Genomic DNA, 14,370 nt, shown 5'->3' on the forward strand with positions numbered 1-14,370 from the left:
GTAAGGCAGGGGAGACCCGTCAGAAGGCCACGACGCACAGGCGGGGACAGGTCACCAGGGGGCCAGAGACGAAGGACCAAAGCTGGGGACAGGGGACCCAGGGCAGCAGGGGCTGGGCGAGACCGGGAGAGCCCACGCACAGGGCCCTTGGGCACCAGCCGAGGCTTGTCTGTGCTGCCTCCTCCTCTCGCCCAGCCTGGAGCGGGGAAGCGCCCTGGGGGACCCTGCTATGCGGTCCAGGGGGCTCGGGCGGGACAGGGGGCGTTTCCAGGAGCTGCTACAGCCAGGCCGCGTAAGTACGCGCGCGTGCGCGCGTGCGCGTGTGCGTGTGTGCGTGTGCCTGTGCGCGCGCGCGCGTGCCTGAGCGCTCAGGAGACTGTTCAGGCGGGCGAAGTGACGGGCAGGGTCTGCGCTGCAGTGTCGGACGCCCACTCCTGGCGTCTGTAAGCCCCCGCCGGCCACACTCTGTGGACTAGGGATGTCCACTTCGCGCACTTGACACAAAAGGCCTGAACTGAGTTCCTCGGGAGCCAGGGCAAGGTCTCTTTCTAGAAAAAAGTGTTTGATTTGAGACTTTAAGGGTCACCTGCATCAAAATGATCTCTTAAGTGTCTGTAACTGTTCCTGCAAAACAAAAGGTGCCAAGTAAATCCGGATAAAAGGAGGTCCAGGCCCAGAAGTTCGCCCTGCCAAGTCTAGATCGGTGGAGGGTCGAGACCTACGGCTAACAATGCACTAAACACATTGACTAACGCGGGAGGAAGACCCTTCCATCTCTGAATCCATCAGGGAGCATGCCCGATGTGTCTCCTTGGAGGCAGTGTCTCTCGGTGAGGGTGTGGTGCGAGTGCTATGCGGGTGTGTAAGATGTGTGTGTGACCTAGGGTGTGCAGGCAAACAGCTGTGCTCCAGGCGGACTGAGACCGGAGCTCAGGGCCAGATCCAGCACCTCCCCCTCCTCCCTCTGCCCTCTGCGAGGCTGCTCTGAGGCCAAGGCCTCTGCAGTCTCTTCCAGCAGGGCCGCCAATCAATCCTGCAGGTCAACACAGCAATTAATAACGGGGTGAGGAGGCCTGGCAAGAGAGGGCGAGGAGGCGGCAGGCTGTGTCTCCCCCAGACTCTGAGGACCTGGTGGAGGAAGAGCAGAAGGAGGTGTTTCCGAAGAGAGAGAGAAACCGGGGAAGTCGGTGTGAGCCCGGGAGTGGTTACAGGGCCCTGAGAGGGAGGCCCGCGGGGAGAGAAGGAAGACGTAAATAAATAAACGCCTTCTTTTTACGTTTCTGGGGTACAGACTGCTATAGCTGAAGACCACAGCTGACCTAGTCGCTCTCCCCTTCCTTCTCCCTTTGCTGGTAAGTTTTCATTGCTCAGCAACGGGCTCACACAGACTGAACAAAACCCGCATGGTCTGTAAACCCCGCTGCAGCAGCTGCATCTGGGCGTCCGGCAGGCACACTTGCTCACCCGCCTGTCGTTTGAGGTGGCAGGATGAGGCCAGTGAGGGCAGGGTGCAGGGGCCAGGCGGGGGACACAGGCTCCCAGGGAGCTGTGCTCTGGCCAGCTGTGGCACTGGGAAACGGCAGGGCAAAGGAGCAGGAGAGACGGGTAACAGAGAAAGGGAAAGGGAGGCTATGGGAGGGAGGGCAGATGACTTCGGTCTGCCTGGCCTGGGCTCGCCCAGAGAGAGGGTCACTTCCTGTGCTCACACTGCCCAAAGCTCCCACCATCCTTGCCCCAGCAGCCTGCTAGGAGCTCGAGCCCGGCTCTGGGGAAGGAGGGAGGGGAAAGGGAGTGTGGTACATAGCTTGTCCCCCAGCTGCTGTGCTGGCACCTCTAGGTATGCGGAAGGGTCCTGGTCTCTTCCGAAGCAGCAAGCATCTTGGGATGAAGACCTGGAAGGCACCCCGTCGCTCTGCCTCCCCCTTCCTGAGGCGCCAGGGTGGGGGCTGGGTGGGCTGCTGGGACTCGGTCCACACATGCAGCACCTCAGGCGTACAAGCCAAAGGGAGCTGCCTGCCAGGAGGGAAAAAGGAACCTGGGAGTATGAGCAGCCACAGCAAAGGGGGTCAGAGAAAGGGGTGGAGGCAGGAGGCCAAATAGACTTCTGAGGAAAGGAAAGAGGGGCGAGCAAGGCTCCCAGGAAGACTCAGCCATTAGCTCTGTCCTTGGGCTGCATATTTATACAGTTGGGGGGGTGCACAGATGGGCTCTCAATTGAATTCCATCTTCAACACCATCAGAGATTGATTTTGTACTCGCTTTTAATTTTGCCATAATTAATTAGATCATTACAACTGTTTGCTATTGATCTCCCCACTTAAACCTCTGGTGCGAGGGTCTGCCCAGAGCCCTAAAAGCCATGGAGGCCAGAGTTAAGCCTCCTGGGGCCCAGGTCCTCTGTGGACCCAAGACCTGGGAGGGAAATGGGGACAGCCCCGGCCGGGACTGAGCCAAGAAATTAAAGAGAAGGCAATGCTGGCGGGGACCTGAGCTAGCAGCTGAAAGAACTGGAACTTGAGCTGCAGGAGTAGAGAGGAGAGAAATGAGATTTAGGGAAGGTGAGGAGTGAGGCCAACAGAGCCCAGAGTTAGGCCTTGACCTCTATGCAATTACTTGGAAAATTCTGGAAACCTGATCCAGTGCCTGCCCCCCAGTCCCAAGCTAAACTTGGGTCCTTGGCTTCCCACCTCTGCACTGCGGGCCGGCCGGCCGGGACCTTAATGGGGCAGTCAGAGCTCAGTGCGTGGGGCGGGGGGCGCCAATAAAAGAGCAGAGCCCATTGGCAGAGATTCAGATTCTCCTTCCCACCGCGTGGCCGGGGCCCTGCCTCCTTGCCTGAGCCTGTCTTGATGTTGGGGTCAGAGCCTTCTCCCCACACAGGTCAGACACACGTACCCTAGGGCTCACAGTCGGCACACAAGGCACACACGTGGACGCGCAAGCGCGTGCACACTCCCAATGTGGAGGAAGTTGTACGAAATATTTATGCCCCCAGAGGAAGTGGAAAGTTCAAGCCCTAAACGCCCAACAGAAAAGAAAAGGCAAGTTCTGTAAAAAGAGCAGGAGAAGTAAAACTCAGGTTTTCCAGGTGGAAAGTTTTCATTAGATTTAGCGGGCCTCGCGAGGGAAGGCAGAGGCCCGGCGGCGGCGGCAGGGAGAGCGCAGAGCCTGTGCCCAGCCCTTCGGTCGCCGCGGGCACCGCGCACAGCAAAGAAACGGAGGAATTCGGCCTCCCGCCCGCCGGTACCTGCCCGCGCCGCACGCCCCTACCTGCCCGGCCGGCTCTCCGGTCCATGCTCCGCTACCGCCGCCGCCCGGAGAGCTGCGCGCGGCCACCCCCGACCAGGCGGCTCCGACACCCGGCCGCCCGCCGCCTCGGTGGTGCGCTCAGCTCGCGCCCGAGCTGCACACCCGGCCGCGTAGAAGCAGCGCCGCCCGCCCCGCGGAGGAGCCCCGGCCCCCGCCCGCGCGCGCCGAGGTCGGGCCAGCCCAGCCTCAGGCTCGCTGACACCCTCGCTGGCTGTGGGCGCCCAGAAGCCGCGTCCGGTCTGGGCGCGCGCACCCTGTCACCCCACACCTCCTCCACTGTCCACGCTCCCGCCAGGGTCTGCGCAGGGGCGTCCTTGCTCTCACGACCTCCCCAATTTGTGCGGTGACTTCCTTTCCCCGAGGAGAACCCTCTCTTTCCACCGTCCGGCTCCACAGCCTGCCGATGCCTTCGGGTCTCAGGTTCAGTCTGCAAGATCTCCACAGATGCCTCTCGACCTTGGCAGGACACACAGAGGTTCCTGTCACCAACAGTCCCTGGGGAGCTGCTCCTGGTAGCCCTCACAAACTCTCCTGCTCTGGATTCTCTTTAAAAACTCGGTGAAAGGAGACAGTCCCACGAAGAGATGGCGAGGGACGGGGCAGAGGGAGAAGGGGCCTGACCCTCCTGCTCCGCTCCCTCGGTGCCGGCCTGGAACACTGCCTCCTGCGGCGTCCTGCCCCCACGCGGGTCTCCGGGAGCCTGAGACTCACCCCTCCCGGAGCACCCTGGTGTCTGTCCCACATCGTGCCCCCCCATCTGGAGTCACCCTATTGCCCCCTGCTCCTAAATTCTCTCATCGCTCCTACCTCACTTTTCTCACATGTGCGTGCTTGTACCCCTACTTCTTACACTCGTGTGTGCACGCACAGCCTTCACAAGGGCTAATGTCCCACACCTACCTCCCTGGCTCACTTTGTTCTGACGCCTGCTTCGCTGGCCTCCCACCCTTACAGCCTTGCTCCCCTCAGGGGCTGTTGAGGCAGGACAGGCTGGGGAGGCCCTAGGCTGCAAGCCACGGGCAGAGGCCTGCGTGGCTTTCCTGAGGAGGTACACAGCACCTCTGCCCCAGGAAGATAGGCTGCAAGGCAAGGGGTGGGCCCAGGTTCCTGAGGGGCTGGAGGTCATCTCCTGGGACACTTCCCTGAGCGTCCTCCAGAAGGGTTTTGCAGCTGCAGTTAATGACAAGGCTGCGGGGGGGGGGGGGGGCCCAAGGGCCAGAGACAAGTCCGGTATTAGGGTTCCTCAGCAAGCTTTCACTCCTCTTTTAGAGGAGTCAGGGTCAACTGATGATCTGACCACCTATTTTTCCCTCTCTGTGCTGCTGGGAATTGAACCTAGGACCTCAAGAATATTAGGCAAACCCTCTACCACTGAGCTACACCCAGCCCCATCTTACCAACATTTTAAATTTGAAAAATCAGACCTTGTTGGCTTTTCTTTTCTGTCATCAGTGATTTTCCAACCTGAGTGCATAGAAACTTAAAGCAAGAATTTTTTCTTTTTGTTATGCACAGAGCAGCATTTTCTTCCGAGGATAATATGCATAAGTGAAGCTCTAGCACACACCGCTGTCCTGTGGCCACTGCAGCACTGTGCACAATTGTGCTTTCACTGTCAGTGTTGAGGACCCACACCAGGCGCACACAGGGCTCTGACCTGCTGAGCCACCTCCACACCAGGGCACTTTGTGCTTTGGTTTCCTCTTCTCTGAAATAGTGGTGATGATTCTTGCCCTTCTCACAAGTTTCTTGGAAAATAATGTGTGTACAGTGGTTGATGAAATGTGAAGTACAACCACACTTATCTCAGATCTCCCCCCACGCATTAGGGGCATTAGGGCTTGAACTCAGGGCTTCACACTGAGCTATGTCCCGAGCTCCTCCTCCTTGAACTCACTATGTAACCCAAGCTGGCCTTGAACTCATGGCAATCCTCCTGCCTCAGCCTCCTGACTGCTGGGATTACAGGTTTGTGCCACCACGCCTGGCTAAATTAAAAAAAAAATTTGAGACAGGTTCTCACTAAATTACTAAATTGCCTGGGCTCAAACTTTCAATCCTCCTGCCTCAGCCGCCCAGTGCTGGGGTTATGGACCAGTGCCACTGTGCAACCTGATGCAGCAGGTTCTTTTGCTTCCGCATCAGCAGAGATGGGAACTGAGATGCAGTGTTCCAGACACACAGCTAGGGGGTACCCACTGAGGAACTGCGTTTGAAGACTCCACTAGCACACTCAGCTTAGGGGCCCCTGGGCACTTGTGAGCCAGCTGGTCACAGCTCCCTGAGCACAGGGCCAAGGCCTAGGCCCAGGGGAAGGGCTGCTGAAGCCATTGTGCTAAGCAGCCAGCTGCATACCTGAGGAGGAAAGAGAATCTTAGCCGTGGATCTGCCACTCTCTGCTCTTCGCTCTTCGCTCTTCCTCTGGAAGCAGCAGGGCCCCCATCCAAAGGTCCAGACCCGCATCTCAGTCTCCCTCCAGCCTGGCCCTCGGGCTCTGCCTCTTTGTCTCCTGGCCCTCAGCCCCGTCCCACACTGTCTCTTGGGCCCTCTTGCTTATTGCCTGCCCCATTGATTGAAAGTCTCTCTCAGCTTCTCCAAGGAGTCCCAGGAAAAATGATCCGCCAGCCTATTGATTCTTCATTAGACTTACATTTTCACGTGTGCTAAATTGGTTTTAAGAGCTTTTTCTGTTGTTATTGTCTTGTCAGACCCCGCGGTCCAGGGCAAACCAAGTTTAAATGTTGTGGCTTCTTAGGGGGGAAAAATCACCAGGCCTGGCCTGTGATTACACGTTTTTTTCTGCACTGTTGTCATGATGACAATAGTGATTTGGTTTAAGTATCTTTAGGGAAAGAGGACTGTGGAAGCTGCTCAGGTCAAGATGGGGCTGGCAAGGGATCCAAAGCCCTGAAGGAAAGACACAGAACAGTCTTTCTTTTCCTGAAATTGAATTTAGCACTTGAACTTGTATTCATCGCTTTTGGGACAAGAGTAAAGATGAAAGTTTAAAAAAATCACTTCTATGTCTTTACTCCTCTTCTGGGTCGAATAGAGGAGAAATAGAAAACACAGCTCCACTTATTCTAGCTCTCTTTCTCCCCCTTAAGTAGCTAGGGTGTGCGTGCGTGTGTGTGTGTGTGTGTGTGTGTGTGTGTGTCCGTCCCTCTGGACTTTATGTAGTGTTGAGGGAGAGGCCACAGCCTCCTGCTTTCTAGCAGGGCAGAACTCCACCACAAGGAAACTGGTAATAAATACTACTCCACACAGGCCAGGGTGGAGAGATCCAAATGAGGAAGGGGAGGGAAGAGGGGTAGAGACTCAGAGGAAGGGAGAAGAGGTGCCTTAGAGGCCTACCTGGCAGAGAGAGGGAAGGTGGGTGAGAAAAAGGGAGACCGGGAGGGAGAGGACTCTGGGCTCCTTTGGAGAGAGGAAGAGAAGCAAAGAACAGGAAGACGGGGAAGGAAAGGCAGTAGAAATGAAGAACAAATGGGAAAGGAGAGGAGAAAGGAGAGGACAAAGGAAGGGAAAGAGTAAAGAGAGGAAGGGAGAAAGAGCAGAACAGGCAGCCAGCCCCAGGGTGCTCTGAGGCCGTGCAGCCCACCCTGTCCCCAGCCCAGCCTCCTCCTGGCCCGGCAGCAGGCAGGCCAGCTGGGGAGTGGACACGGCTGCCGAGGAGAGGAGCCCAGGCAGGAGAGCTGAATGTCTCCATGATGTGTTTATCCCCTAATCAGTTCATTAGTTATAAACAACATGACATTAGAAGTTAGGAGGCAGTTGATATTAATTTTTATTTAACTAGTTGATGTTTAATCCGTCACGCCAGGCTGGGTAGCAGCGAGAAAGATCTTCCTGACACAAAACCAGTTAGAACTTCATAAGGCGCAATCAGTGTCCTTGTGCTGAAACAAACAAGAAAGACAGAGACCAGAGAGAGAGAGAGGAGGCGGGGGCTGAAGCAGAGGGAGCCCTGCCAGAAATGAAAACAGTGTGGTGGGCGGGAGAGACCTGACCCCCTAAAAGGCCTGGGGTGGGGGACAGAGAGAGACTGAGGTGGAGGAGCAGAGCTCCATGGGCTGCAGGGCAGGGCGTGGCTAGGGAGCCTCACTGCCCAGGGCCAGCACCCTGGGGCAAGGACTGTGTCCAGTGTCCACCGCCTGGCAGGCGGCCAAGGGCCAACATCTCCGCAAGGTGAGGCCCTGGCTTTTGGAAACTCTGGAGGCACGAATCTTCTCTTTGCTCCAGAAAGAGCAGGCTGAGCAAGGAAGGAGGCCAAGTCTGGGAGTTTGAGCCCAGCAAGTCAAGTTTGACAAAGTCTGCAGGGTCCCGGGCCAGAGCTGGGTGTGTGCGCTTGTAGGCACTGGCAGAGTGAAGAGGCCAGGGATGGTATTGGGGCTCTGCAGGCCCCTGAAGGGCTTTCCCGGACTTCGACGGTGCCTGCACAGCGTCCCTGCTCCAAGGCTTCCAGCAGGGAGCAACTGCTTGCCTGGTTCTCGCCAGCTGCTTCGAGGTCCCCGGCTGCCCCGGGTTAAGCTCCCCCACCCCGCGCCGACCGGGAGCGCTGGGCTTTTTCCACCCTCACCCGGGCACCGGCCAGGCACTGCTTGGTCACGCCTGCCTGCACAACCAGCGGTGGGGCCCGGGCGGTAGTTTTCCGCTGTGCTCACGACAGTTTGGAGGGACAGAGGAGTCCTCGCCTCTGGAAGACTCCCGCCGGCCTGGGCATCGCCCGTTTGCATGTTAATCTGCCTCCACCGCGAAAAGGAAATCGCTGAAATTCCGAAGAAAATTGCCTCTCGTCAGCGGTTAATAGTTAACTCAGGCAGGAAAGTTCCCAGGGAAGGGCGAGAGCCAGGCGAGGGCGCGGGGAGGCCCCGACCCGGCCCCAGCCAGCAGCGCTGGGCCCGCGCACCTCCCTCCGCGGGCGGCCGGCGAGGCCCCCGCCTCGTAATTAGCGGCGCTTAGTTCACAAAACCCTTCCTGGGAGAAAATCTGTTCCCTCGTTCCGGGGCTCGGTTCAGCACCTGATTCAGCCGGGTGAGGCGAATAAATCACCGCGGCGGCGGGGGAGCCGGACCGAGCCCGCCAGACGGGGCCGAGGGAGGGCGAAGCGAGGAGGATGGGCGGGGAGTCGGCGCGCCCTCGCGGGGAAGGCCCGGAAGGAAGCCCGGGGAGAGCGAGAGAGGACCGGAGGCCGAGGGGCCGGGACGGGCGGGGAGCAGAGGGGATCAAGGACCCGAAAGACACAACGGGCGGAGAGCAGAGGGGAAGTGCAGAGAACGAAAAGAGAGGGCACGGAGACGGGAAAGGAAGTCAGGGGAGAAGAAAGAGCAGCGGGAGGACGAGTACCGGGGAGGGGCCAGGGACCACCGAAAATGAAAGAAACCGCGGAGCGCACGCTGCGGGCCGTCTGCACTAACTCCCGCCGGGCGCGGAGGCCGGGTTCGCGCGGCGCCCGCAGACCGAGGAGGCCGGCGGGGAGCTCGGCCGGCGCGGGCCTGGACTGCGAGTGGAGATCCGGGGCGCGGGGCGCGCAGAAGCTTCGCCCCGGGGGCTGTTAGAGGGGCTCGATGCTCTGGGCCGGGGCGGGGAGGCGGGTGAGTGATCAAAGGCGCGCGGCTCTTCCTTGGGCGCGCACTGGCCGCCTGGACTTTCCGCCCTGCTGAAGGGGCCGAGGTCCTCCAGCGCGGACCCCCACATCCCCGGCGGCTCCGACCCCTCCTTTCAGCTGGCTCTCGAGCAGGCTCGGAGCCGCAGCCGTGGGAAGGAAACTAAAGCGGCGGACTTCGCGACCCGGCGCCAGCGGGGGGCGCACTTCCGGGGCCGCCGCCCGCGAACACCCCCGCGCTCCTCCGGCTCGCGGCCCCGCACCGGAGGAAAGGAAGGAGGCGGAGAAAGAAGCCGTCGGGGTGCGGGAAAGAGGAGGACTGAAAAGAGGAAATGCGGAACGGAGGGGGAAAGGGAGTAAGGGTTAGGGAGCGTTGCCCCGCCAGGCTGGCAAGGTCTCTGCGGGGACGGCGTGGCGGTGTCCCCTGCCCCGGCCTCGGGTCTCATTGCAGGCCTCTATAGTTTGGCGCCCCCAGGAGGCCGGGCTGAAACCCTGAGACCCCAGGGCGCCGAGAGCAAGGAGAGGAAAGCTTCCCCAGCCCTGGAGTAACAAACGCCTGCCAGAGGAGATTTTCCAGGCTTTGAGATTGCTGGTCCCTCGGCCCTCCTGCTCCCCGTCCTGCTCCCCCCCCCCCCCCGCTTCCTCCTCCTCCCTCTTCCTCCTCCTCCCTCCTGCTCCTGCTCCCCCCTCCCTCTTCCTCCTCCTCCCTCCTGCTCCTGCTCCCCTGCTCCTGCTCCCCCGCTCCTGCTCCCCCTCCTGCTCCTCCCTGGACCGGGTCAACCTCAGAGCGAGGGGAGTGGAAGAAAGTCCTCAAGGAAGGAGGGGCGGCTTAGTCAGTTCCCAGTTCTGTGCAGAGACAGCCTGCTACTGACGCTAAACCAGAGTTCTTCACACTGGGACAGCAGGGAGCCAGCGGGGGAGCTGGGCCGACTCACAGGTGGTGCTGGCTGGTAAGCCTCGGCCTGCACTGTGCTGGGCGCTGTGGTGTTACAGGTGAATCCCACACCAGCTGTCATTTCAAGGGGATCATTAACTGGTGGCAAAGAGAAACTGCTGAAAGGCTCAAGATGTGGGCTGTAGGGATGACTGGAATGCAGGGAAATACACCGGGGGTGCCAGGGAACATTTATCAAAGGAGATGGGGTCTTGCAAGAAGATTGGACATAACCCAAGTGCAGGGATAAGTGGGGGACACGCTTCCCAGAAGAAGGAAAGACATGGGGCAGGGGCAACAGCCCGCTGAGTTGGGGAACAGAAAAGGATTCTGGGTAGCCAATCTGGGGCCTTTAGGGCAGGACAAGGGTAATGAATAGGCTGGGAGGTGGGCAGAGCCCAGGTGGAGGGGAAGTTCCAGTGAAGAGTCTGATGCTCTGATTTGGGCTGTGGGGTGGTGGGATGGAGGGATTTGGGGGAAAGGCCATTCTGGAGATATGGACAGTAGGCTGCGGGAGAGAGAGCAGCAGACACTGGGTAAACGGCCTCCGCAAGAGGTGAAGTCTCAGAGCAAAACAATCTGAGGAGAGGAGAGGAGAGAGGCTAGGTGTGAGGGAGGCAGGATGTGGGCACACACTGTGTGGGGTGAGGTGTGAGTCAGGGTTAGTACGGGTATCTGAGTAACTATTTGTTTATTTTTATTTTTGGATCCAGAGATCAACTCAGGACCTTGGGCTTTATAGGCAGGTGCTGTGCCACTGAGCTAAATCCCCAGCCCTTATCTATCTATCATCTATCTATCTATTTATTTATTGTTTGTTTGTTTGTTTGAAACAGGGTCTTGGTATGTAGCCCAGGCTGGCCTAGAACTTGTGGCGATCCTCCTGCCTCAGCCTCTCAAGTGCTCAGATTACAGGCCTGTGCCACCAAGCCTGGTTCCTTGGTAACTTTAATCTCAACTCTGATCCCTCTCTTGTATGCTCCACTCCTCTCCCTTGGCCAGCCCTCTTCTACAGAGGTTACTAAAGTGGAAAATCATGTATCATATTTCAGCAACAGTTTTCTCCCCACCTCCCAAGACATCAGAGAAAGCAGCATCAGAACTTGGGTGGATCCCTCGAATACACTGTGCCTAATGTTCACATCTATAAAACGAGGACAAGAATATTTGCCTTACAGGATTGTTGGGTGGGTTAATAAGTTGACATGCCCTGGCACATGGATGTCTGGCCATGTGAGCTTGTATCCCCACCCAGCCCTAGACCTCTCCATGCATTGGTTGGGCACTGTCTCCTGCACAGATGCAGGGTGTCAGAGGCACCAAGACAGTAACACAAAGATGTTCTGGAGAAGTTGTCATTTCAGGAGCAAAGCCTTGTGCCCCACTGGGGGAAACCTAGTTGATAATAACAACCGACACGTCAAGAGCACTCACTGCATGTCCATGTCATCTGAGTGCTTCATATCCGGTAATTTCTTGGACCATCACCCACTACTCTTAATTACATTTTACAGATGAGGAAACTGAGACACAAAGAGTTTTAGTAACTGTTCCTCAATCACCCGTAAATAGGTGGTAAAGTCAGGCTCTGATTCAGATATGAACTCTACGACCTACCATCGTAAGCATATGCTATGCTAGAAATTTCCAGTCCCAAATGTCAGAGAGGGAAAAATCATTCTGGTTGTAGCCCAGAGAACTCTCTAAGGGTTTCTGCTTGGTAAAAACCAGTTCTCCTCGCCTCTCCCTTCCAGATTCTCATACCAGTACCCTCACCACCTCATCGCTCTCTTCTCTTCTCTACTCAGGACCCCTAAGTCTGAGCACTCAGAGCTGGCTGCTGTGACCAGGCCAGAAGACTGAGGCTACAGGCTACCCAGCCCTGCCTCACCCACCCCCAGAGCTGTTCTTTGTGTGGAGAGAGTGATTTTTGCACCAGGCCTGTCCCTCTCTGAGGTGCCCTCAGGTTTGTACAGCATCAGTGTGTGTGTGCGTGTGTGTGTGTGAGTGAGGCTGGCTCCCCTCCATGCCCTCTCTAGGATCCTCCTCCTCCATACCAGCCATGAACATGGTCTCGGGTGCTGATCCTGATGCCCTGAGGCAGCAGAGGAGCACAGAGGCCCACACATGGGCTCTGAGGCTGGTCTCTGAAAGAACCTCACAGAGGCCAGGGGCTGCCCCTGTGTCCTAGAGCTGCCGCAGGCCCTCCTTGCTTTAGTCCTGAAGATGTCTTTCTCTTCTGGCCTTGGCCAGGAGATGCCTTTGCCAGAGGACAGGAGCTGAAGACGGCCTGCAGTGACCATGTGGAGACCATCCCTGACTTCCTTAACCCAGCCAGTTTAGAATGAGGAGGGCACGAGTGCGTGTGGGGAGGTCTGGGGTTGTCTTGAGCATAACCGTTTCCCAGGGAAACACTCTACCTCTTCTAAGTGCTCTCCCAGTTCCTTGAAACAGTTGCTGTATCTGAGCAGATACTAGCACCAAAGTGCTGAAAACACTTAAGGGCTCCTCTTAGCGACTTCCTTTGCAGGTTGCAGCCCAATCTTTGAAAACCTTCCCCTCAGACAGGGTGATGGAGGGGCTGCATGGATATAAATTAGAGGTAGGGGATTCTCTCTTCCTGCCTCCTGCAGCTCTTCCTGCTAAGGGTACACTGGGGTGTGTACAGCCTGTAACTACATCTCCTCTCAGGCAAATTGCTTCTCAGTGTCCCTGTCTGAGGAGCGGGACGCCTCTTCCCTTCTGCAGGGGAGACAGGGACCTTGAGGTGCCCGGCACACAGCGGACCGCAGCTCCCCTCAGGGCCAGGCTCCCGTGTGAGCTAGGAGCTGGGACCGGCAGGGCGGCGCAGGCCAGGGCCGGAGGCTGCTGGCCCTGGCCAGACGAGGCGGGGCGAGGCCCCAGGAGCTGCAGCCGCCACTGCCCGGCCCTGCGCTCCGCGCTCTGCCCAGCCCGCCCGGCCCGCCGAGCCCAGTGCTCGATTAATAATCATAAACCCCCGCTCACCCTCCTCTTAAAATTAATAACTCTGTAATTAGAGTCATTCCAGGAGCCTCCTGAGCTGCCCAGGCCGGCCGGGCCGCACCATGGGCAGGAGGCGGCGGAGGGGGGCATGTGCAGGTGCGGAATGAGAATTAAAATCGCCCTCAACGATCCAGTACACTTTTTATCAGCCATCTATCTGAGAGCCGGGCCCATTCATCATCCGAGGCAGTCTCCCTGAAAACAAGACCCATTCAGATTTTGTACAAATTATCATATTTATCATCGTCTCCAACTCCGGAGTAACATCTCGGCCAAGTGTCTGCCGCCTCTGTCTCCGGGGAGCCGCGCCGAGCGCCTTTGCCCACCCGCGACTCCCCGCCCGCCGCCTCCTCCCGCGCCCTCCTGGACTTCCAGCGACCCCACCGTGCAGCCCCAGCCCCGGGACAGCTTCTGCCCCGGATGAGGAGTTTCCCGCAACCAGCGGGGTCCCAGCTCGGTCCACCTCCTCCTGGAAGCGCGCTGCTCGCTGTGCACGGCCCCAGGATCAGGGAGGCTTCCCCAGGTCAGCCGACAAACTCTGCACCCGGCCGCTGCAGGGAGAGGCCCACAGGGTCGCAGGAGGGGGGCGTGGCCCCGGCTCCCGGCAAGCAGCGGGTCTCCACCTTTCACTGAGGTCCTCCAGCCTAGTCAGGCAAAAGGCTGCAGCCACAGCTTCTGCGGAGGATTCTGTCGCTGTGTTGCTGTGGGCCTTTGATCGGCTTAATTCCTTCATTCATCCCTCGGTTGTTAATTCAAAAACACTGCCGAGCACCTCTCTGGGTCAGCTCTGGGCTTGGCATGGGAATTCCCGTGGGGCCAGCACAGCAGCCTTTTGCCCCTGGAGGGTGCAGTCCATACAGCAGAACTTCCTGGGGTGGTGCAGGTGCCCTATCCCTGCATTGCTCCTCGTGCTGATACGAGCCATAGGTGGCCCCTGAGCACTTGAAAAGAGTCAAGTGTGGGTGGCGAACTGATGTTTCATTTTAATTAAGTTGGTTTATTTAGCATAGTTGTGGCCAGTGGCTACTGTGCTGGTCAGCACAGCTCTGGCGGGTGGGTTCGTGTTCATTTTGCTGAGCAAGGCAGGATACACGTGAAGGAACCCCATCCTTCCCGGGCTGTGGAAGGCCTGTGGTGGGGGCTCCCTTCTCCCTGTTCCAGTCACCAGTCTCTGAGCAGTATGAGAATGCAACTCGGGCTGGGGATTTAGCTCAGTGGTTCTGCCGCCTGCCTCACCTGCCTTGCCAGCACAAGTTCAAGTCCCTAGTTCAATCCCCACTACCCCCCCGCAAAAGAAAGCAACTCAACCGGGACAAATAACATGAGACCCCAAGTCCCTAAAGCAGGCTGTTGTGCAATAGAAGCATTCACTGAATACATATTTTGGTACCAGACACGATTTGCAAGTGCGCTATTATAAGTCTTACCAGGGGCCCAGATACCTGTGGGGTGAGAACAGTGGGGACGGAAACAAGGAAAGGGTTCTGGAACAACTGAA

At 58.1% G+C, this 14,370-nt stretch overlaps 1 protein-coding gene and 1 long non-coding RNA gene across 7 annotated transcripts in view; one reads left to right on the top strand and one right to left on the bottom strand.

The window, feature by feature from the left end:
* Positions 1–3,363, bottom strand: part of Pax2 (paired box 2) — a 78,394-nt gene extending 75,031 nt beyond the window's left edge. For 2 of the 4 annotated variants that reach the window (XM_087185838.1, XM_087185837.1), the window contains exon 1: positions 3,271–3,363. In XM_087185838.1, coding sequence (XP_087041964.1) covers positions 3,271–3,295 — 25 coding nt within the window. In that variant the 5' untranslated portion in view covers positions 3,296–3,363. The remainder of the gene's footprint in view (positions 1–3,270) is intronic. The other 2 variants (XM_087185840.1, XM_013066113.3) reach the window with 2 other exon arrangements.
* Positions 3,364–3,466: 103 nt separating this feature from the next.
* LOC110346015 (uncharacterized) overlaps positions 3,467–14,370 on the top strand; it is a 64,529-nt gene continuing 53,625 nt past the window's right edge. Inside the window, exons 1-3 of one of the 3 annotated variants that reach the window (XR_015440690.1) lie at positions 3,467–8,343; positions 10,685–10,790; positions 11,657–11,814. This is a non-coding gene — a long non-coding RNA (uncharacterized LOC110346015). The remainder of the gene's footprint in view (positions 8,344–10,684; positions 10,791–11,656; positions 11,815–14,370) is intronic. The other 2 variants (XR_015440689.1, XR_015440691.1) reach the window with 2 other exon arrangements.

The sequence above is a fragment of the Heterocephalus glaber genome, unplaced genomic scaffold (assembly GCF_053883595.1).
Source record: "Heterocephalus glaber isolate CG9 unplaced genomic scaffold, H.glaber_assembly_v1.0 deba00001498, whole genome shotgun sequence".
NCBI lineage: Eukaryota > Metazoa > Chordata > Mammalia > Rodentia > Bathyergidae > Heterocephalus > Heterocephalus glaber.